The following is a 23,847-nucleotide window of genomic DNA, read 5'->3' as shown; positions in this document are numbered from 1 at the left end:
AGAAAGAAAAGATGGGAGGATGGATGGATGCTGAGTTGGGGAGGGTTTAAAAGGCAGAAGGAGGAGGAAGGATGGGGATGGATGAGGAGTTGGAGAAGAAGAGGATGGGAGCAGGTGTAAGATAGCTGGGCTTAATAGGTCGATCCCCCAAGCAGGCAAGGGCAGCGGAGTATGATGCAACCGGGATACGGTAATTTACAACGATGACACAACTTTACTGAGGAGGTGCCGCGCGTCGATCTCTCCCGATTAGCGCGGTCGCAAGACCTGGGGTATGGCGGTAAGAGGGTAAGGATCCCCAAAAAGGGACCTTTCGGAGTGATTAGTCGCCCCAGTAAATAACGCTCAGGTTCCATGGGTGGACGCCCTCGGGGTACGAAGGCACAATGGTGTCGAAAAATGAGGCGAATGAGTGGAGTCTGCACCCTGTATTCTGCAAGTATGTTTGGGAGCTCTTCCAAGGATAGCTCGAGTGGTGAGTCAACGATGAACAAGGTACCCATTCTGGAGTGACTGCTCTAGGTGATTCGTTCGGTTTAACCGCCATAGTCGTACTTTATACAGACATATGTACATGCAGATATGGGTGAGATATCCCTCTCAACAAAGCCGACAGTGACCCTTCACCGATAGGTAGTAATATCCTACGGTAGTTTTGACAACAAATCCTAAAATCCTGTTGTCATCAAGGTACTGCAGGTACAGTACCTGACCGACCCCTCAAAAGTAGTACTACTTCTTAGGTTCCTGAGACGAAAAGAGTTGGCATGTTAGGTCAATGGCGTTTGGCGACTGGTCGCCACCACCAACCATCTTCCCGGGCAACCCGAGTCGCGTGCCATGGGAGCACGCCTATCTTCCGTTGTTCGCCTGACTTTGATAAGGAGCCGATCGTACGGAAACCGCGGCGGACCATCAACGCATTACCGTTTCGGACAATACAGGCGGTCGGGCTTTGCGGTTGATAAGACACACCTCCCCTTATCGATACCTCTCCCTCCACCAATGGTGGACCGCCGACGGTCGGAGGCTTGTCACCTGATAATCACTAGGTCTGAGAGCTGGAAAATGCACCCATGCTCCGATGTGCCCCCGCTTAATGGCACTGCCTCCAGTGACGTTGGCATAAGACCGTCTATCACATTCAGGAACTATCCTGAGGGTGTAGAGGGAATTATTGCTCTCGACTCACAACCCCGATCTTGACCAGGATAATCCTCATTCCCGATGCTGAATTTGACACAATCGGCCTTGCCCCCATCCCTAGAGTAGTGCAATTGTTGAGCGCCTGACTCGTCAGCTCTCCCTTCCGTTCCCCTCCCTCCCACTCCGGCTGTGCCATGTTGGGAAACTGTGTGGATTGCATTCACCACTAGCTACCATAACGCATACCAATGCAGACCGCCTTCATCCTTACGCTAAGTGCTGGTTCCTGGTGTCTCATGGTCACAGGCCATCGGATAGGTAGTCGGGGATAAGCTTCAGCGGCGCAATGAGCCGGTCCACTTCCGCCCTCTCGCGGTCCCCGTCCTCGTCAACGCAACGGCCGTCTGCCCCCGAATTAAGTCCTGTCCTTGAGAAGTTGACGGTTATCTGCGGGGAGGATATAGTAACGTCTCAGATTGCCTCCACTGCAACCGAATGTCTGCTTCGCCTTCGTCACACATTCATCGATAGCGAGCACCCAAGCGAGGCGAAGGAGACCTTCCGACACCTACATGGTTTTCAGACCCTGTTAGATCTTCTCCAAAAGATCTCACAATGTTATGATTCGAATGCGTTATCCAAGGATGAGAGGAAGGATCTGCTGTTCGTGTACAAAGATGCGTTGGCAGTCCTGGCCGAGAGCTTGAGGGAGCATGTCGGGAACAAACGGTATTTTGCGAACCGGATCGCCGGGGGAGGTGAAATGGCATTGGAAGAAGCTTTCACGGTCTTGGCTAGGAAAGTAGACTCCATCCAAGGTGATACGGAGCAATTTTACGGTGCGATCTTAGCAGCGGCCCTTTGCCAGGAGACAGTTGCCAGTATATTCACAACTCTGAGTACTAAATTCCAAACTGCCGAGGAGCTATCTTTGGATGGCATTAGAGAAGAAGTGGACCGATGCGTAGGAAAATCAGAAACAGTCGAAGTGCCAGAGCTCCTGGGCCCATTTGTTCGAGTATGGCTTACCCAGTCGTCTGCCTCCATATCCGAGCACAGAGTCCAGAGACTAGCCGTGCCGGCATGTCTAGTCCAACTCGCCGCACAGTCTCAGAGGAATATCACGACGTTGCACTCCACTGGCATTATAACACTGATTCTGCCACTCTTGTTCAACGAGGAACGCCCGGCACCCGAGAGACAACTCTATCAAGAGTTAGCAAAAATGCTCTGTGTTCTGGGAATAAGTAACTTGAATGATGTGGCTGCCTTATACCAACAAGCCCATGATTGCCCGAAGGTTCTTCAGTTCCTAGTTGATGTTTTGAAGTGCTCGAAGGAACCTCCCTCAATACAGTTCGATTTATCATTGCATGGTTATTGCTCTCTAGAGTTATCAACCATGGGTCGCTCGTTCCCACCTACAACTTCTTCTGGTTATACCTTAGCAGTCTGGGCCCGCTTTGACCAGTTTGACAAGAACACTCACACGACAATTTTTGGAGCCTTTGATGCCAGCCAAACTTGCTTCTTGCTCGCGTATCTTGAGAAGGATACTCGCAACTTTATATTGCAGACCTCGATCAGGGGAGCTCGTCCTAGCGTTCGATTCAAGTCCATAGCCTTCGAGCCTAACCGATGGTACCATATCTGTGTGGTTCACAAAAAGCCCAGGCCACCATCATATTCTCGGGCGTCTCTCTTCATAGATGGTGAATTTGTTGAGCAATTGCGGATAGATTATCCATGCATGCCGGTTCCTAGCGCTCCCAATAGGCCGCCTAGAGTTCAATCGTTTTTCGGGACTCCACAAGATCTGGCTATGAGGCTTGGCAAGGGGATCTCTACCTCGCGATGGTCCCTAGCTAATGCGATTTTATTCGAAGAAGCATATAGTGACGACATGATTGCCGTGTTTTACAATCTCGGTCCGCGTTACTACGGGAACTTTCAAGACTGCCTAGGTTCCTTTCAGACGTATAAAGCTTCCGCGGCCTTGAATTTACGTAACGAACATATGCACCCCGGTAAAGAGGAGTCATCAGACATTGTTACTGCTATCCGGCGAAAGGCAAGCGCTCTTATTCGCGAAGAATGCATAGCAGTTAATGTTTCTCCACTATCTGTTCTAGATGACGATGATAGTAACAATATTGATGAAACCCGACTCGTCAAATATCTTTCTAAACAAGCAGCCAAAAACCTACATCAGCTAACAAAGTCCGGAGGAAATGCAGTAGCGGTCAATGGCGGGACCCCTGCCATCAACGATGCTTTAACCCAGGCCCATGGTATCGGTATATTAACGGGGGACCCTGTAGTCGCGATACCGCAAGCCTTGGATGACGCGAGTTGGCGTATCGGCGGCTGTGCCGCGGTTCATTTGAGCTTGGTTCATGCGGCTAGGAGCGCCGAATCTACACTTTTGGCGGTCGAAGCGCTGTATGAGGCTGTACAAGACAATTGGCGAAATAGCGAAGCAATGGAAAAGGAGAATGGTTATGGAATCCTTGCGGCATTGTTACGCGAAAAGCTGGCATGGCCAGTAACGGGCGCCACCACGGGCTCGAAGACGTCTAACGTCTGCTCTACATACGAAGAACGATCGACATTGGCATTTGATCTACTTCGTTTGACCCTTAAGTTTGTCGGCTATGATTTTGACCAACCGAATCGTTCCATCATCACGAATCCACTAGCATACAGAGTCTTACTCGTCGACCTGGAGGTGTGGAGATATGGCGAGATGTCTCTTATTGAGTTGTATTATTCCCAATACTGCATATTCGCCAGTGAAAGCAAGTTCCGTCGATTTAATGCAAAGCGCCTCGCCCGCATGCGTAAGCCTTTCCCTAATGACTTGTTGGTCGTCGCATGTTTGCATTTTTATACTCATGGAAAATAGGTGTTAATAAAAAGCTACTTGAGGCTCTTAAGGGGGAGGAATTTACAATGGAGGGACTGCGACTGTTCACTTCGGCCTTTGGATCGTTGATGGAGGGCTGCCTGTCAGCAGATTTACTCCGTTTCCTAGCGCTCTTCATCACCTATGGTATCCACAAGCCAAAGGAGCCAAGCAGGTTACAGAAAAAGAAGAGCCTCCGATTCAATGCTGCTGCAAGGCAGCCTACGCCTAATCCCGATAAGAAGTACGTTTCAAGCACTACAATAGCGATAGAGATGCTTAGGATGTATTGCTCTCTTCTATGCAATGCACATGACCTTGGGCCGATCAAGAGGTTCGCTAAAGCTGTTACAAACAAGGTTTGTAGAGCAAATTACCACCCCTTAGGTAACGAGTGTTGACTATTATGCAGTGGCTTTTATACCTCATGTGTGAGGACGAACCTGAGATTGTCATTTTGGCGACGAAGATCATGGCTCGTTTGCTAGTAATCCACGGGGGCGGCTACAGCAAGAAGTTCAACGATAAGACTGGGGGTTATATTATAATGCGACATTGTTTGAATAAATGGTGGAGCATCCCGATAATATGGCCTGTCTGCTTTGCTATACTATTTGGAGTTGACATTGGCAAGGTCAACGTTGATAAACCATTCGATCAGCTTTCTCTTTCCGAGCTTTTCTGCCTCAGCGGGGGTGCCCAGGTTGTCTATCCTGAGATGCTCCCAGTCATCTCCGACATGTTGCAGTCTGGATTGAAGCAAACAGTATTCGCCGAGGAGTTCTCGATGGTGAATGAACAGAACCCCAATCCTCTTCAGGATCGACTCGCTCAACTTACCAGACCGTCTATGTCATCTTCCACACCTGCCGGTACTACGGATGCACAACTGTCGCTTTTAACCGCCATTGTTGATTTTTTTGCTGTAGCGCAAATAAAGTCACAAAGCTTCCGTGAATTTGCAGCCCGTCCTGAATACGTCCAAAGCCTAGTTTCTATACTTTTCCCCGTTGTTATCGGCTCCGATCCCGTGAGTCCGAATGTTGAATTGAGTTCTCAGTCTCGTACGGGTGGTCTAGTGTTTGATGATCACAATTTGGTGTCTAGGCCACGATCACGAAGGACATCTGAACTACAAACAACGACTGTTGAACAGCCTGGGAGCCATGACGATAGTGGCGGACCTCTAAGACGTGGTTCATCTTTCATTCTAGTCACCTCCGACCGAGGGAAGCATATGCCATCCTCTCTTCGCATACGTCGTGCTTTCTCTCACGCGCGAATTGACAGCAAAGGCACGACCAACCATCCTTTGATAACTGCTATTCTTAATCTAGCTCTTTCTGTGTTTTCAGAGCAGCTCCTGGAAAGAAAGGAGTTCTCTGGTCTTGGACTCTACCTTAGAACGCCTCCAGGATTCCCAGAGCATCAGGCGTACTTCAACTCCTGGGTGTTGCGCAGCTTTCTCTCCACACTCCAGGATGCCATATTCTCAAGGGTCGAGTTATTGTCCGAACCACGTGTGCTAACTAACTTGGGGCGCTTCACAACGCATTTAGGGGAAGCAGTCTATGAGGGTTGGTTTGTTGACGGCGCCACAGCTACTCTTGAATTCGCAGGTACAATCTTGGAATATCTGCAACGACCTGAGGTTTCGCGTCTAAAAAGTATACGGCTTTGCAGCCAAGCGATAGCGACAATTCGTTCGACAGTATTTCGTGTGGTTTTATTTGGGCTATCAGAAGTCGATGGTATAGAGGCACTTTCATTCTTGAAACGGCTTTCATATTGGCAAGTAGTATTGCTTTCTGGGGAAACTCAGTCCGATCATCTGCAGTTACTGTGCTATCTTCTCTACACGAAATTAATCGACAGGAATGAAAATGTACGCCTGGCAACGGCTGGTCTTTTTAGAATCATGCTTGTGCAAAAGCCGATAGAAATGTCCGCCATTCTAAGCCAAGCAACACCACCCTTACAACAGCGTCTTTCCGGTGGATTTGAGGCTCTTGTTGGCATGGATGATATTGCCTTTTTGCAATGGGTTGACGACCAGGATGACGACCTGAACTCTCTGTTCTTCGGAATCCTATCAAAAGCTTGGGAAACTTTTGTCCAGGAAGAAAATACGAGTTCAGAGTCATCAGCTCGCACTCGACTTTCTAGGCGTCAAGAAAAGCTGAAACAGTGGAGCCAGGTGGAAAAGCTCGGTGAAGAAGTGATCCGCAAGCACGAGGCTACATTCCCTCACTGGGTATCGAACATATCAGCCTCAGAGTTCCTGAAGTATCAAAGAGCACTACAGGATCAAACAGATAGTTCCACATTTATGTGGGCGGCACTGGCACATCTGAATATGGACTTGCGACGTTATGGGGGTGTTTTTGCTGAACAGAAGGAGCGAAGATGGCGTCTTGACCAAACTGAAGGGCGAAGCCGTATGCGACTACGTACTGTACCGGATGATTCAGGGGATCGCCAAGATTATCAACCGAAACGGAAGGCTTCAGAGCCTCCGGCAATGAGATTAGATACGAATGTCACATCTTCAAACGGTGACTCTCTAGGTCTGACTCCCACTGCCATGGCTGCCGACCACTCGGAGGGCAATCCTCAGGGTATTGGTCCCGACAGTAGGAGCGTATTTGAAGAAAGCTTCGAGATGATTGACGACCCGAAGGCTGATCTTGAAGAATATGAAGACAAGAACAGAAAGGTCATGAGAAGCCTACACCGTGGTGACCAGGTCGATAGCGTATGCAACATGTCTCGTATTGTCGGGTTGGAGGCATGTGAAGGCCTGTTGATCCTTGGGAAAGATCACATCTACATTCTAGATAACTTTTTCCAGAGGTCAGATGGTGAGATTGTCAATGTCTGGCAAGCCCCTACAGAGGAACGAGACCCTTACGTTCGCATGATCACTGGCCGGGAATCCAATGAACGTAAATCACAGGAGCATGAGACTAGAAGTTGGAAATGGTCGGACTTGATCAGCGTCTCCAAGAGGCGATTTCTATTTCGCGATGTGGCCCTCGAAATATTCTTTACCGACGGAACAAGCTATTTGCTGACCCTTATCTCGTCGCCCGCTCGGGATAACCTTTGTAGCCAACTTGCAACTAAGGCACCCCAAGTGACAGGGAGCGTTGGCCACTCGCGACCGGAAGACGTCTGGAGATTCGAGACTCTTAGAAGCCCAGAAGATGCACCTCAGTCTCTTGGGTCAAGATTTGCCAGTGTCTTTGGTCATTCACCGGCACATCCTGCAACACGGAAGTGGGTAAAGGGTGAGATTTCTAACTTTCATTATCTCATGCTTATCAACACCCTCGCTGGAAGAACATTTAACGACCTGACCCAGTACCCTGTTTTCCCTTGGGTGCTAGCTGATTATACAAGCGAGGAGCTGGATCTGACTAACCCACAAACCTTCCGTGACTTATCGAAGCCTATGGGTTGCCAAACTCCTGAGCGAGAGGGCGAGTTCAGAGAACGATACAAAGCTTTCGCAGAGATGGGGGCGGGCGATTCTCCTCCATTTCATTACGGAACTCACTACTCTTCAGCAATGATCGTCAGCTCATATTTAATCCGTCTCCAACCGTTTGTAAAGTCATACCTATTGCTTCAGGGTGGTACATTCGATCACGCTGACCGTCTTTTCTACTCTATTGGAAAGGCTTGGGAATCCGCTTCGCGCGGGAACATGTCGGACGTGAGAGAGCTCATACCCGAATTTTTCTACCTCCCTGAATTCCTCGTCAATTCCAATAAATATGACTTTGGAGTCCTACAGAACATGACTACCGCGATTGATTCTGTGGAATTACCACCATGGGCCAAGGGTGATCCAAAAATCTTTATTCAAAAACACCGTGAAGCGTTGGAAAGCCCATATGTGACTCAGAATCTGCACCATTGGATTGACTTGGTATTTGGTTGCAAACAGAAAGGTGAGGCCGCCATTGAAGCGGTCAATGTTTTCCATCACCTGTCGTACCAAGGGGCCAAAGATGTTGATGCTATCGATGACCCTGTGGAACGACTGGCCACCATTGGCATCATCCACAACTTCGGGCAGACACCACACCAGATCTTCAATCGCCCTCATTCTCAGAGAGAGGATGTACGTCACAAGGTCGCACGGCTGGATCGCCTCGCTGAGTCGCTTACACAGCAGCCACTTTCACTTCTAGGTACGTTTTTGACTACCGTTTTTTCACCTCCTTCCTTGCTTGCTAACATGAGAATCAAGACATCGGTGAACGGGTATCTTCGCTTTCAATGAAGCAGGATCGATTGTTGTGTGCTGCAGCTCTCAGGTTAAATATCCCACCGGCCTATGACAAGTATATGGAATGGGGCTTCTTTGATGGTAGCGTGAGATTCTATTCCGCAGATAGTCGAAAGGTATGTCGAAGTCGCTGTTTCCTTTTCTTTTTGTCTCTTTATGTATAAAATACTAAAAACTACAGCTTCTCGGACATTTCGAACATCTTCATATTGGCCAGCTGTCAGCTGCAATATTTGCGGATTCTCGTACGCTAGTCACATCAGGAACAGACTGTACCGTTTCGACATGGACCTTCACCTCCACAGCAAAGTCTGTAGATTTGCAACCTGCAGGATCTCTCTTCGGACATCGCTCGCCTGTCACGGTATTAGCAGTCTCGCGGTCATTTAGTGTTCTTCTTTCTGCGTCTACTGATGGCCAGATCATGCTTTGGGATCTCAACCGCCAAACCTTCGTTCGAGAGCTTCCAGCCAAAGGACATGTAGATGTAGGTTATAATTTGCATATAAAAACTACCTGGCCCCAAGTTACTGATCTATCCTAGTGTGCGAGAATCAACGATGTGACAGGGGAAATCGCAGTCTGTCGGGGAAGTCGTATCAGCCTCTACACACTCAATGGGGCACTATTACTAGACCAGGCTGTGTGCGAGTCAGACGATGATCAAGTGATGTCCTGTGTCTTCTACGAGGGCGTAAACAATGAGTGGCAGGAGCGAGAGCTTCTCTTCACTGGTCACCGACGAGGTGTCGTCAATGTATGTGCCCTCTCAAAAATCCTTGTTCAGTGACCTGTCCGTTTTTAACTGGAAGTTGACCATGCTCTAGATCTGGAGTAAAATCGTCCACAATGGACGTTTCGAGTTTGAATTAATTCGGCAACTTCATCATACTGACAGCAGTCGCGACAATGGTGCCAATATCTCCTCTGGTATCAGCTGTATTCTTACGCTTCCACATGTGGTCTACACTGGAGATGAAGTGGGGAAAGTGGTAAGTGCGGTTCGGCCCAATGCATATTGACAGATGCTCATCCAATTTATAATAGTATGAATGGAGTTGTGTCCAGCGTCGTTAGAAGTATATCTAGTGCTCGATTTCACTCCCGCCCAAACGACGTCGCCGTATCAACTCAACTTTGGAGTAGTCGAACATCGCGTGTCTTCCTTCTACGGTTCCTCCCTCTTTTCCATTTGGCCGATTTTCATTTCTTATTGCTTCCTTTCCTGGTTGCGTCTTTCAGCCACACTCCGTTTTTCTTTTTTCCTTTTACTCGTCTTTGCGACTTGATATATTTGTGGCGTGGGAAATGACGAATGATTATATACTGGTTTACAAAATATAGATGGCGGCGGTTAAATTATCCCGAAAGGGAAAGCGAAAAGTTTCCGGTGGGACGGTTGGGTCTTCTGGTATTCTCTGCACTCTAGGAGTAGGTAATGAAAAGCCAACACCTACGGATGACATATCGTCTATCGTGATTTTGCAATCTCGTTTCGATAGTAGGCCTACCCTCTCTGTGTTTCTTACTTTGTCTGTCTACTCTCTAAAGTAGCGAGAACCACACACACACACACACATTCATCTGATTCCGGCAGACTCCACTTTGGTAGCAGAGATTGCCACAATGGGGACCACATCTTACCCCAGACTGGCCGGATCTAGGCTTAGTAGGCTATACATAGATCTGGTGATGTGTTGGAAGAACTATAACTTTTACCCCTGCCACCTTTTTGGGTGCGGGGCCCATTAAACATATATTACATATACGTGTGTCATACAGACCTGTGGCTAGTTGATGAGTCGTGGCCGAGGTGTCTAAGCTCTGCATTGGTCTTTTGTATTGTAGGTTTGGTGGCTATTATGATTGTCTAGACTATTCCTAACTGGCATACATCACGGTATTGCTTTGTGTACCTTGCAATTCTACTGCAGTACATTTCTGGATCGGGTACAGGAACGAGAGGGGAATGCCCGAGAAGCATTGAATGCAGGACCATTTGAGAACATAGAATGTGGATTCCGTTCCTATCACAGGCACTCCCGCGTACTAATTCTGTCATGTTCTGGGGAAGGGTCAATTTATGCCACGATCGCCGGATAAATCTGTAGCGCTTTGTCCTTCCTTGTTCAGTATTAACCGCGATTGATATCAATTCATAGATTACTGATTTGTGCTTTTCTGCCAAGGTCTGGTCAAGTGTTGGAGCTATCTTCATTTGATTCTCTTTATGAGAGGTATTGTTTTAGGATATTGCTCACTGCTAGACAGAATATGCCGGGTAGCATGTATACGACGATGTTCTTTGTTCCGACTGATTAGTTAATTCAATGGGCTTCGTCACAACGGGAAATGAACCTTTGTCAGCTGCTCACCAAATCCTTACGGAGGACGGTTGATATTATGGAGTCACTAGGTACGGAACTACTCCTCTGTCGTGTCTTCGGTGAAAAGGTACGGACCATTGAGCGGGGTTTTGTTTGGTGGGATACCAGGTGGACCGCTATACTCCGATGGCTATGCGTTGCCGGAGCACTCTGCGCCGACTGAACCGGCTTCTGTTCAGGGGGTTTGTTGAGGGGGGTTACAATAGCCGTGTGGATGGTCGGAAGGTTTGATGGGACAAGCCAGTATAGAAACCAAAAGCTGATTTCGTGTCTCTCATGGGAGTTCCAATGGAGGGTTTTGGAGAGGGAGAAGGGGTTTGGGATATCAGGCAGGCGTTTCGCTGTATGTCATTTATGCATGTATTCCGTAGGTATGGTACCAGTGACCGTACGGCATCCCTGCCTGAGGCCATGGGTGCCATGAGTGCCATGAAGTTCCGACAAGGCATAGCGTCATAGTTGCCCCACCATCCCACTTCCCATAGTAAGAAAACCACTGGATTGCTCCCCTCCGATGCTTCTGCGTCTTTCTGCGATCGCACGTCCGCCCGTTTTATTTCTACTCCGGCATTTCTTCCTGGACCATCGATTCTTCCTTCTTCATACTTTGCTTTCCAATCTTCTCATCTCCTGATTATACCCCCTCGTTGTTCGTGATACCATTCCAGCTTTCACAATGTCTTCTTCTCTTGAGCAGCTCAAGGCCACCGGCACTGTAAGCATCCATTTACCCCTGGTGGCATCCGTGTTGCCTTCCAAACTCTGTTGCTAACTCTCCCGCTCAGGTTGTCGTCTGCGACTCTGGTAAGTATCTCAGTCACTGGAATTCCGCCATCATCACAAGGGATTCAATCCATGTTAACAATTGATTCTTCTAGGTGACTTTGCCAGTATGTCCTTCCCAGTCTGTCCATAATTCATCTGATCAGAATCTAACGGAAATATAGCCATCGGCAAGTACAAGCCCCAGGATGCCACCACCAACCCCTCTTTGATCCTGGCCGCTTCCAAGAAGCCCGAGTACGCCGAACTCATCGACTCCGCCGTCCAGTACGGCAAGAAGCACGTACGTCACCCTCGGGCTTCCCTCTGATTAATTTTCTGTATTGGAGCAGCGGTCTAACCGTATAAATAGGGCAGCAACGTCGACGAGCAGGTCGACGCCACCCTTGACCGTCTCCTGGTTGAGTTCGGCAAGAAGATCCTTGAAATCATCCCCGGAAAGGTCTCCACCGAGGTTGATGCTCGTTTCTCTTTCGACACCCAGGCCTCCATCGACAAGGCCCTTCACATCATCAAGGTATGGAATGGTCCGATGTATTGGGGGTCTAATGAGCGCACGGCTAACATCAGACATAGCTCTACGAGGAGATTGGTATCTCCAAGGACCGTATCCTAATCAAGATTGCCTCCACCTGGGAAGGTATCAAGGCCGCTGAGGTCCTCCAGCGTGACCACGGCATCAACTGCAACCTGACCCTCATGTTCTCCACCGTCCAGGCCATCGCTGCCGCCGAGGCCGGTGCTTACCTCATCTCTCCCTTCGTTGGCCGTATCCTTGACTGGTACAAGGCTGCCCACAAGCGCGACTTCGCTCCCGAGGAGGACCCCGGTGTCAAGTCTGTCCAGAGCATCTTCAACTACTACAAGAAGCACGGCTACAACACCATTGTCATGGGTGCCTCCTTCCGTAACACTGGTGAAATCACCGAGCTTGCTGGCTGTGACTACCTGACCATCTCCGTAAGTTTTGAGCGCCATTTGCTATGACTTGAACAATCACAGTACTAACGGACGCATGTAGCCCAACCTCCTTGAGGATCTCTACAACGCTACCGCCGCTGTCCCCAAGAAGCTCGACGCCGCCAGCGCTGCCGGCCTTGACATCCCCAAGAAGACCTACATCAAAGATGAGGCTCTGTTCCGCTTCGACTTCAACGAGGAGGCCATGGCCGTTGAGAAGCTGCGTGAGGGTATCTCCAAGTTCGCTGCCGACGCCGTGACCCTGAAGGACATCCTCAAGCAGAAGGTCCAGGCCTAAAGGGAGACTGTCACTTGCATTAATTAAAGTTATGTCCATGCAATGTCCTCATGTAAAAATTGGCGACCTACAAAATTGGTTTAGTAGATACGAATCATGAATGAGTTATCTTTCACTTTTCTTCCCACATGTGGCTGCATCCTGCGGGCCTTGATAGGCTGCTTGATCAGAGTTGTAATTGAAACCCCAGTGGTGGCCGGAAAGCAACAAGCTACAAGCCACCAGCACGGAGACGGGGACTTGGGGTCGATCTTGAGCTATCGGACCGGAAGCGGGCGGTTGTGAAGCTCTATTGCGTGCTTGAAGAAAATGGATATAGGGTCTAGCCGAGGCACAGATGGAACCAACTTTGGTTTAACGCTGAGGGACCTTATATCATCGGTTGTAACGAACATCATACTTAACATTTGCAAATGGAAAACTTCATGAATTGTAGCTCTACTGGGGACTTGACAGCTGGTCTGCATTAGTAGCACATCTCCCTGCATGGTGGGGTCACGTTCGGTTGGGGGAACCGGAACAAAGTAGAGCCACCGCTCTTGAGCATTTCGTTTTCAACTACGGAGTAGAAAGTGGAAAGGAACTTGGCTTGAGATCTGGACCAGCGGTGCTTAGGAATCGCCGGAAGAGGGAGGTTACTCGGATTTTCATTTCATGCAAATACACCACCAGGACGTCATTCCCGAAACGACCCCGCCAAGTGGGGGGGGACGCCTCCGATTTTTCGTACTGTATGCTGTAACATCAATACCAATGAGGGACGAACAGGACTGGAAGCTCATCGAATAACTAAGTAATGCTACTACTAGTAGTTAGTAGTACTGCTTAAAGCTAGTTCAGTCATGATGGAATTCCGTCATATTAGTTACCCCTCATCCCACCCCCTTCCCTCTCTTTTCTCCTCTTCTTTCTCCCCCTTCCATCTTCATCCGCGTATCAATCTATCTTCCCTTCACCTTAACTTTTTCCCCCAAGAATTTAAATTAATTCTCAACCGTCAAAATGGTCAAGGCTGGTAGGTACCTGTTGTGTTTATCTGGACTGTTTGCTATGTTATTGGCTCTCTGTGTGAAGGATCCACGATCGACCGTGGCCGGGGGGACCTTGAGTGAGCAGATTTGAGCACCTTGTGAAGCAAACCCCCTCGCCTTGCGTGAGCCTCCCAGCCTATCACTGGGCCGCATCCCAGTTTCTGCTTGGGATTTGCAGATTTAGATCTAGATCTCAACCCCAAGGTGCTCATGTGTGTCAGCGTGACGGTACCTTGCTCTGTTATGGTTTTACCCGTTCCAGACTGGTCGGCTCGATCGAGTGGTGGACAAGCTTCACGCCATGCGTAGGAGCTTAGAAGATGGATCGTTTAGATTGATCACCTTACCCCATATGTTCTGGAAGCTTTCCGATTTCGCGTGATCGCTTTTTCTTTGGCGCCGCTAGCTCCGAAACGAGAATGATGACTGACGGCTCTAGTTGCTGTTCTCCGCGGAGACTCCAAGATCTCCGGCACCGTCACCTTCGAGCAGGCTGACGCGAACTCCCTTACCACCGTCTCCTGGAACATCACCGGCCACGACGCCAACGCTGAGCGGGCCTTCCATGTCCACCAGTTCGGTGACAACACCAACGGCTGCACCTCTGCTGGCCCCCACTGTATGTTCCTGGCTTCCCGGCTACCTTTTCCCAAGCATGGGTGTCACAGGCTGATGACCGTCGTTTAGTCAACCCCTTCAGCAAGCAGCACGGTGCTCCCGAGGATGAGGACCGCCACGTCGGTGACTTGGGTAACTTCAAGACCGATGCTGAGGGTAACGCCGTCGGCTCCAAGCAGGACAAGCTTATTAAGCTGATCGGTGCCGAGAGCGTCCTTGGCGTATGTTCATCTCGAATGTCGACGGTGCAAGTGCAAATGGCTAATCATCGCAGCGTACTCTCGTCATCCACTCCGGTACTGACGACCTCGGCCGTGGTGGCCACGAGGATTCCAAGAAGACTGGCAACGCTGGTACTCGCCCCGCTTGCGGTAAGTGACTGGCTCAGTTGGCGAGACCTAACGCAGAATTATATATTAATAGTGTTTAGGTGTCATTGGCATTGCTGCTTAAACCCATAGTTCTAGTCCAATCTAGGATATGAAGTGCTGGATCAGAATTGGAACAGTCTGCAAGTGAAACTGGGAGGTATCTGCGCGATGCTGAAAAGTTGATCTGGACGGATCTTCTATGCGGTTCCTGGAGGACTGATAGGAGGTTCTGGTCCTGGCGAATTCAATTCTAGAAATTGTATAGGAATGATGACACGAGTTGAATTTTTATTCGATATGATTTAGATTATGTATTCCCCTTGCACCAGTAGATTTTCCTCGAATAGGACTAGTGTTCAGTTGGTTGAAATGAAGACAATCTCCCTTTGGCCAGACTGTTTTCTTCCCCCCACAAAAACCAGCGAAAGTCAGGTGTCCGCCTGGACTAGTCTGGAAGCTCCCCTTCCAACCACATTTCATTTCTCTTTGCCTACCCCAAACGCCTTCCCCCCCTATCAATAAACCCGTCCTTTGGGCAATCCATTGCTACTGCTGTGATTGCTGTTTCTCGGTTCATTCTTTCCAATTTTTTATTTTTCCATTCTTGCTTAAAAGCCAGGATTGATTGTCTCCCCACACTGGTTCCCTCCAGTGCCGTCAATCTTTTATTTTGTCTTATCATTGGTTGCTTCCCAGTATGCCTCTGGAAGCCCGCGTCAAATCTGTCCTGTCCGGCGACACCGTTGTGCTGTCGCATATCACCAACCCAGGACAGGAACGCACCTTGAGCTTGGCATATGTTTCAGCGCCCAGGTTGCGCAGAGAAGGCGATGAGGTGAGCGGATTTTTCTTCGTGGTGTTTCCCCAATTGCTGCCCCCCTCCGTTTGTTTGGGGTCAGGATAGGTGGCCTCTATCTCCGAGTGCCGAGCTCCAATTTTGACAAAAATGCCACTTCTACTACACTAACAGCCATCCTTCACCTTTATACTTTCTTTCCCTATTGTTACAAGAGTATCTATGGGAAGGGTTTGAGGGAGATCTCGCTAACTCTGGTTTCTTACAGTCCTATGCTTTTCAATCCCGCGAATTCCTTCGTGAGCTGCTCGTAGGAAAGGTCGTCCAATTCAATGTCCTATATACCATCCCTACCGGTGCCAAACGCGATTACGGTACAATCAAGCTCCCTACTTTCGAAGTCTTGTTGCCCGACATTAGCGTCCAGGAAGGATGGGTCCGCGTCCGCGAGGAAGCCGGTAAACGTGGCGACGAGTCCGAAGAGACCGCTGCATTGTTACAGCGTTTGCGCGCTTTAGAGGAGCACGCTCAGTCCGAAGATAAGGGTGTCTGGGCCGGAGCCGACAAGGGCTACACGGAGACCACCTATGAACTTTCCGATGGAAAGGCCCTCGTCGAGGAATATAAAAACAAGCCCCTGGAGGCTATCGTCGAGAGAGTCTTGAACGGGGATAGGCTGGTCCTTCGCCTGCTTCTTACTCCCCAGGAGCACCTGCAGGTTGTGGTTGCTGTCGCCGGTGTCCGGGCGCCAGCTGCCCGACGGGTGAACGCCGAGGGGAAGGAGCAGCCTGCTGAGCCGTTCGGAGATGATGCACAGCAGTTCGTCGAGTCCCGGTTGCAGCAGCGTAAGGTCCAAGTGTCTCTCCTGGGTGTTACGCCACAGGGTCAATTGATCGCAACCGTTCTCCATCCCAATGGTAACGTTGCCAAGTTCCTTCTGGAAGAGGGCCTGGCCCGTTGCCACGATCTGCACGCTCCCCTTCTCGGTGCTGATATGGTTAATTTCCGCCGTGCGGAGAAGGCCGCCAAGGATGCTCGGAAGGGTCTGTTTACCGGTCTTGTCGCTCCAAAGGGTCCTGCTGGCGGGGCCGCCGAGGACTATATTGTTAGCCGTGTGTTGAATGCCGATACCCTGTTCCTGAGAAACAAGGCTGGCCAGGAAAAGAAGATCAGCCTGAGCAGTGTTCGCCAGCCTAAGCCTTCTGACCCAAAGCAGGCACCCTTCGCGGCCGATGCGAAGGAGTTTGCCCGTAAGAAGCTCATCGGAAAGCATGTCAAGGTGACCATCAACGGCAAGAAGCCTGCTACCGAGGGATACGAAGAAAGGGACGTTGCCACTGTCATCCAGGGAAATACCAACATTGCTTTGGCTCTTGTGGAGGCCGGATACGCTTCTGTGATCCGTCACCGTCAGGATGATGACGACCGCTCCCCCGACTATGATTCTTTGATGATCGCTGAGGCTGATGCTCAGAAGGATGGTAAGGGAATGTGGTCTCCGAAGCCACCCAAGACAAAGCAGTACCAGGACTACTCGGAGAGCGTCCAGAAGGCCAAGATGGAAGTTTCCATCCTCCAGCGGCAAAAGCGTGTGCCGGCTGTCGTGGACTTTGTCAAGTCGGGCTCTCGTTTCACCGTTCTTGTGCCTCGTGAGAACGCCAAGCTAACCCTCGTCCTCTCGGGTATTCGCGCGCCTCGGTCGGCCCGTAACCCCAATGAAGCGTCTGAACCTTTTGGACAGGAAGCACATGACCTAGCCAACAGGCGTTGCATGCAGCGTGATGTCGAAATCGACGTCGAGACAATCGACAAGGTTGGTGGCTTCATCGGCACTCTGTACGTCAACAAGGAGAACTTCACCAAGGTCCTTCTCGAGGAAGGTTTTGCTACTGTTCATGCCTACTCTGCAGAACAGTCCGGACATGCCACCGAGTACTTCGCGGCGGAGCAAAGGGCCAAGGAAGCTCGCAAAGGACTCTGGCATGACTGGGATCCTAGCAAGGATGTTGAGGAGCAAGAAGAGGAGACCACTGACACCAACGCCGCGGATGAGGCTTCTCAGCGCCGCAAGGATTACCGTGATGTGATGGTTACTTACGTTGACCCCACCAATGGCCGCCTGAAGATCCAGCAGATTGGCACCGGCACCTCTGCGCTCACGGAACTGATGAATGCATTCCGCTCATTCCACCTGAACAAGGCGAATGACACACCATTGCCTGGCCCTCCCAAGGCCGGTGATCTCGTCGCCGCCAAGTTCACTGAGGATAATGAGTGGTACCGCGCTAAGGTGCGCCGCAATGACCGTGAGAAACAGCAGGCCGAGGTACTCTACATCGACTTCGGTAATTCCGAGGTTCTTCCCTGGTCTCGTCTCAGGCCCTTGAGCCAGCCTCAGTTCTCCGTGCAGAAACTCCGTGCCCAGGCTGTGGACGCGGTTCTCTCCATGGCTCAGCTCCCTGGCTCCGGTGACTACCTGCAGGATGCTGCCGAGTTCCTGGAAGAGCAGCTCTACAACCGGGAGCTTGTGGCGAACGTGGACTACGTTTCTCCCGAGGGAACCCTGCACGTTACTCTGATGGACCCCACCGAGTCCAAGAACTTGGACCACAGCATCAATGCTGACCTCGTGCGGGAGGGTCTCGCCATGGTACCCAGAAAGCTGAAGGCTTGGGAACGTTCTGCCGCGGAGACGCTGTCACACCTGCGTAGCCAGGAGGACGAGGCGAAGCATGAGAGACGCGGTATGTGGGAGTACGGTGACCTCACCGAGGACTAAAAAAGCGTTACTGGGACATCTAGTTCTAGAGGTTATGCAGGAAGGGGGATTTTTGTGTATAAATATTTGCAGGTAATCTACAATGACTCACAGGAAACGGGCGGTGTATTATGTTCTCTCTTTTACTTTTGGTCCTGTTATCCTATAGCATACTAGTCGACCAGGTTTTGAATATGAATGAATACCAAAAGTTGGGGGGATTTTTACCCCATGGAATTGCGATCCGCGGGATGCAGGGTTTATGCATTAATTTCTGACATAAGCGGGACTAAAAAGTCACCAATGCCCGACCCCCGACTGCTGCAGTCCCAAAGTCATTCATTGTGACAGTCCAAGTCACGAATTCTCCGATCCCTGTCGTGTTTGTCATCGCGTAGTGCTTTGCACCCCCAATCCTATCCTTTCACATCTCCGCCCTCCTTACTACCGTCTGGGGCTTGAACAGGATTTTCAGATCGAGTTCCGCACCCGAGCGAAAGGAACAGAAATCGGCCGTGCTAGACGACGATCTTTGTGCTCCGTGCGTCAATTAATCAATCAATTAATCCCTCGTTCATCCGAACGATCCGAAACACCTTTTTTAACTTCTCCAGTCGAGCACAAATCTTTAAAGCGAACAAGATGCCTTTGTGGGGGTCGAAATCCAGCCAGGAGAGCGACAACGCCGCGCTCGAAAGCGATCCCAAGAACGACCCCGTTGCGTCGCGTCTCAGGCGGCGGGGACGGAATGGCTGGCCGGACATTTGAACCATCTCACCGAGGATCAGGAGAAGAAGCTGCAGGAGTTTAAGAAACTATGTGAAGAAAATGGATACTACAAATCCGCGAGTGACCAGGCGGAGGCGAGCCATGATGATGCGACAATACTGTATGTTGTTGGTCTTGCTTGGGTCCTGCGGGGTGTATGGCACTGACGGGGCATTTTTTTTAGGCGGTTCCTGCGCGCCCGCAAATTCGACGTGAATGGCGCTTGGGGCCAATTCAAGGACACCGAGGATTGGCGCAAGGAGAATGCCATCGAGTCTCTGTACGAGAATATCGATGTGGAGTCGTATGACGCCGCGAGGAGGATGGTTGGTTGACCTGCGTGTCTTGTGCCAGGGGCGTTGAATGGCTAATGCGACACAGTACCCTCAATGGACAGGTCGCCGGGACCGCCGTGGTATCCCCGTTTACGTGTTCGAGATCAGGCACCTGAACAGCAAGAACATGGCCGCTTATAACTCTACCATGACCGATCCCTCCGCGACGGCGGAAACGCACAAGTCCTCCACAGTGCCGCAGCGTCTCTTGCGTCTCTTTGCTCTCTATGAGAACCTCCTCCGGTTTGTCATGCCCTTGTGCTCCCAATTGTCCCGCCCGCATCCCGACACGCCCATCGTGAGTTCGAACAACATTGTCGATGTCAGCGGTGTTGGTTTGAAGCAGTTCTGGAACTTGAAGGGTCACATGCAGGACGCGAGTGTTCTGGCTACGGCGCATTACCCGGAGACCTTAGACCGCATTTTTGTGAGCCCCTCCCACCTGTGTAGTTGGTTTATGGAGTCGTGCTAACCAGCGAAGATCATTGGAGCTCCTTCCTTCTTCCCAACCGTCTGGGGCTGGATCAAGCGCTGGTTTGACCCCGTCACTACCTCTAAGATCTTTATCCTCTCCTCTGCGGAGGTCCTGCCTACCCTCAGTTCTTTCATGGACCCGACCACTATCCCTAAGCAGTACGGCGGCCAGCTAGACTGGCAATGGGGCGACATGCCCAACCTTGACGACGAGGCCCGGAAACTTGTCGGCGGGCTGGAGACTGCTCCCGCCGAGGGAGAGAGCAAACCCAGTTTCATCAAGGGCCCTGTCTTGTTCAAGGGGGATCATGTCGAGGTCCTGGGTAAGGTGAACGGCGAGAGCCGAAAGAGCAGCGTTCCCGTGCCGGTAGCGCAAGCGGCTGAGTCGACCTCAGCCTCGGAGCAGCAGAAGTCGGACGATGCTCTCGCCGCCGAGGTCAATGAGAAGCTCGACCTGCAGAATGGCACTACCGAGAAGACCAGCAACGGAGACGTCGCTGCTTAAATGCCTTTCCATTCTACATGATGATTGTTTTCACATACTTATAATTTTTGTTTTTCTTTCAGTGTCTCTGAAAATTGGCGTCATGGTTAAGACTAGATATTGCATGTCTAGACGAGTCATCTTTGATCATTTGGTGTCTATTTTTCACGTTTTGTCATAAGCCTCTGATTGGTTTATCACTTAGATTTTCGGATTTATTTCTATACCTGACTACTACTACTACTGCATTAGTCAAGATACATACTGGGGTTCTCACTGGAGCATTTTCCAGAACTCGATCTCTATTTCTTCGGACGTGTGTGCATTCGTATAGAAGGTCCAGCCACTATATATACAGCTGTATCATACAACAACTAGTCAAGCATGCTACTATACGAAAGCAATATGAAACCAAACAAGACGCTACGTGTACCCAACCACCAAACTCCACCACTATTAACTCGTCTACAACGCAATCTACAATCCAACCCACCACTCCACATACACAGCTATTCCAAACCCACTCACCCCGCAACAAACCAAAGCACGGCCCCGGCCAGCCAATTCTCCATCCCCAGAGTAACATACAACCAAGACAACAACGGATCGACCGTCAAGGGCGAAACGGTCATCGCCAAGAGCGCGCCCACCGACGTCGCCGACAGATAAACCGCCATGATCAACGACTTCATGGACGGCGGCGCCTGCGTATACGCATACTCGATACCGGCCACGGCAGCCAGGATCTCCGACCCGGCGACGAGGATGTACGCCGGGGCCTGGACGAAGATGGAGACCTGGTTCGGGACACGGCCGCCCAGACAATCGGGGGCGCGCGGGCGGTCGTAGCAGGGCGGCGCGGCGTAGATGATACGTTGGACGAAGGAGGCGTAGAACATGGACGTGCCGATGAGGATGAAGCCGACGGTGATTCTGTGCACGTGGCGCGCTGGGATGCCGTGGCGGCGTAGGAAGGGGAACACCGCGCGGTCGACGAGGGGCAGGAGTATGAGTACTGTCACGGTGTCGATGTTGGGCATGATGTCGTTTGGGATGCCGTGGGTTTTCATGGTCGCCGCTTGCGAGACGAAGTTGGTTAGGAATTGCGTGTACGCGGCCCAGTAGATCGGGTACAGCAGGAAGATCTTGCAGGAGGAGAGGGCGCTGCGGAGGTCGTCGATGAAGGTGTCGTTCCAGGGGAGGGGGGTTGAGTGTGTTTCTAATTCAGCTTCGGATTGTGATGCTGCTTCGGCGAGGTAGCTGGGTCTTGCGTAGTCGAGGTTCCCTTTGTGTTTGATGGCGATCCAGCATGCTCGACATGCGTTGAAGACGATGGAGCTTTCGGGCGGTCTGCTGACGTATTGGTCTTTGCTGGCTAGGATGACTGTGAAGCCGATGAGGAAGACTAGCACTGGGAGACTGAATGCGGCGCTGAAGCCGTGCTTCTGCTCGATTGTTGTTGTGAGGAGAGGGCCCAGGGAGCCTATGTTGGTAAATAGATAGAAGGTGGAGAATATCCTTGGTGCGGTGTTAGGGCTGACTTTTGGTCGGAGGTTATTGGGGATGAGACACGTACCTTTCGATTGTTAGAGCCCTGTCGACGATAACCTCTTCCCCTGATTCCAAGACGCGCTTGGCTTCCTTGGGACCGGTATATTGCTCTGCGATCAGCGAACTGACATTCGCCTTGATGCCGCCGGCACCGAGGCCGATAAAGAACAGGGCCGCCAGCAGACCAGTCAGCGACACGCCTAAGTCCTGGGCAAGTGACAACGAGGACAGGAAGAGCATGGCCAAGCCGCAGATGTAGATCGCAGAAGAGTGGATGATGGTCTTCACTCGCCCGAGGTACTGTTCCGCAACGATAGCGCCCATTACTGGGGTGATGTAACACCACAGCAAGAAGCCCTGGTTCACCATCGTGGCATACGCTTGTCCCAGCCCTAGTCACGTCAGACAGAGCTATAGTATAGATAGATACGTTGGATTAACACGTACCGATTCCACCAGGGCGCAGAGGGTCGTCTCTAGCGTACTGGAGGTAGTTCTGCATGGGCCCCATGGTCCCGAAGAAAGCAAATCTTTCGCACAGCTCGATGGTCGCAACGAGCCACGCTGAGAGGGGAAGTGAATCTGCGATTCTTCTCAGCCCATCTGTAGGCGGCGACATGGCCCCTTCGTCGTCCGCTGCGCCATCTGCGCTGGCGGAGAGGAGTGGCGTGCGTTCGGTTGCATCGGGCGTGGGCTCTGGAGTCGACATCTTGATTCAGAATAATACTAGAGACCATGACAGATGGTCTGTAGATGTATGGATTATCCTGAATGCGCACCAAGAGTAAAGACGGTCAACCCAGCCAGCAAACTAGTTGCTTATCTAACGTGACTCTTCTTTGCCCTATCACGTCACTACCTAGGAATTAATCCCTGTTATTTGTTCATCTGGCCTATCAGTTGAGTTGATAAAACTCAATGGGCACTTATGATCTCCGAAAACATAACTGAATCGTGCTGCCTGGGGCTCGGCATTGGAGGTTGGACTAACTCCGACGGGGTTGGATTCGGTATCTTTTAACGTGCCCAAGGTAACCCACTACTTCATAACGAGCAGCGCAGAAACATTGATTCACATTGTAAAATGGAAGGTTTCCAAGTGTATGTCGGAGTTCAGTTGGACTGCACAGCTCGGACTGAACCAGATGTCGGAGTCAGGGGTTTTCATTCCGAATACCGGCTGAAGGTATTCCGATGGCCACTTGTAGTAGGTTCATTCCGAGAGCCGTCAGGTTTAACCCGAGACGAGTGGGACTTGACCATTGAGGCTCTTTTTGCATATGTTTCTTAGGATCTTACTGTTTTCCCGTCGTGGATTCGAGATTGAGGCATAGATCTGTCTATAATTGTTTCCGGTGATTGCATTTTGTTGGCTGAAAGGGTAAGGAAGGTGGTGATATTGTGGTTGGTTATGCTGAAGACGTGGACATAGTAGTGACCAGGTTCTGAGATAGGGTTCTGAGATATGAACGCCATGTTTTGGGCAAAGTCGCTGCTATAATAATAGACTATGCTTGAATACAGAGAGCATCATTTTATATGGAGATGGGCTGTGTGACAGATGTTGAAGTCTAGCAAATAAGGGTGACATACATGCCTTACTGTCTACTTGTTTCTCAAATTAAATGGGATAAGATACTGATCTAGAGGTATCCCGTTAAGAATGACGACCATAACACAAACATTAGGGACTGCGAGCCACCAGCCTAGATTCATACCCTGGAATACCCCTCCGCGGCGAGTTCATGTTCATTAGCTACTATGGAAAGGGCAAAAAAGCCAATAAGGCCGCATTCTAAGCACAGGAACTCATCAAGACCACACTAGGAGCTACCCGCAGTCAAATGGGACTGGTTGAAGCTGTCTGGCCACTGGTAGTAAACCG

At 50.5% G+C, this 23,847-nt stretch overlaps 5 protein-coding genes across 5 annotated transcripts; 4 read left to right on the top strand and 1 right to left on the bottom strand.

The window, feature by feature from the left end:
* Positions 1-386: 386 nt before the first annotated feature.
* Positions 387-9,425, top strand: ABOM_008329 (Beige/BEACH domain protein; the record flags this gene model as incomplete). Its single annotated transcript, XM_022535458.1, has 9 exons — positions 387-439; positions 1,486-3,986; positions 4,052-4,410; positions 4,464-8,250; positions 8,310-8,464; positions 8,530-8,835; positions 8,893-9,105; positions 9,176-9,340; positions 9,396-9,425. 9 exons carry the CDS (start codon positions 387-389, stop codon positions 9,423-9,425), a joined length of 7,569 nt encoding a protein of 2,522 aa, XP_022386237.1.
* A 1,986-nt stretch (positions 9,426-11,411) lies between these two features.
* Positions 11,412-12,776, top strand: ABOM_008328 (sedoheptulose-7-phosphate:D-glyceraldehyde-3-phosphate transaldolase TAL1; the record flags this gene model as incomplete). Its single annotated transcript, XM_022535457.1, has 6 exons — positions 11,412-11,450; positions 11,521-11,551; positions 11,683-11,801; positions 11,871-12,035; positions 12,095-12,478; positions 12,540-12,776. 6 exons carry the CDS (start codon positions 11,412-11,414, stop codon positions 12,774-12,776), a joined length of 975 nt encoding a protein of 324 aa, XP_022386236.1.
* A 1,002-nt stretch (positions 12,777-13,778) lies between these two features.
* On the top strand, positions 13,779-14,878 carry sod1 (superoxide dismutase SOD1; the record flags this gene model as incomplete). The annotated part of the gene is made up of 5 exons (XM_022535456.1): positions 13,779-13,791; positions 14,247-14,426; positions 14,495-14,646; positions 14,700-14,796; positions 14,856-14,878. The coding sequence occupies 5 exons, from the start codon at positions 13,779-13,781 to the stop codon at positions 14,876-14,878; spliced, it is 465 nt and encodes a 154-aa protein (XP_022386229.1).
* Positions 14,879-15,493: 615 nt separating this feature from the next.
* On the top strand, positions 15,494-20,432 carry ABOM_008326 (putative transcription factor (Snd1/p100); the record flags this gene model as incomplete). The annotated part of the gene is made up of 6 exons (XM_022535455.1): positions 15,494-15,631; positions 15,861-18,336; positions 18,993-19,239; positions 19,303-19,444; positions 19,500-19,880; positions 19,935-20,432. 6 exons carry the CDS (start codon positions 15,494-15,496, stop codon positions 20,430-20,432), a joined length of 3,882 nt encoding a protein of 1,293 aa, XP_022386228.1.
* Positions 20,433-20,935: 503 nt separating this feature from the next.
* Positions 20,936-22,671, bottom strand: ABOM_008325 (oligopeptide transporter; the record flags this gene model as incomplete). The annotated part of the gene is made up of 3 exons (XM_022535454.1): positions 20,936-21,929; positions 21,988-22,354; positions 22,410-22,671. The coding sequence occupies 3 exons, from the start codon at positions 22,669-22,671 to the stop codon at positions 20,936-20,938; spliced, it is 1,623 nt and encodes a 540-aa protein (XP_022386231.1).
* Between the last annotated feature and the right edge of the window lie 1,176 nt (positions 22,672-23,847).

This window comes from Aspergillus bombycis, assembly GCF_001792695.1.
Source record: "Aspergillus bombycis strain NRRL26010 chromosome Unknown contig00088, whole genome shotgun sequence".
NCBI lineage: Eukaryota > Fungi > Ascomycota > Eurotiomycetes > Eurotiales > Aspergillaceae > Aspergillus > Aspergillus bombycis.
Note: the sequence above shows the minus strand (reverse complement) of the source record. Positions and strands in the feature narration are given on the sequence as shown.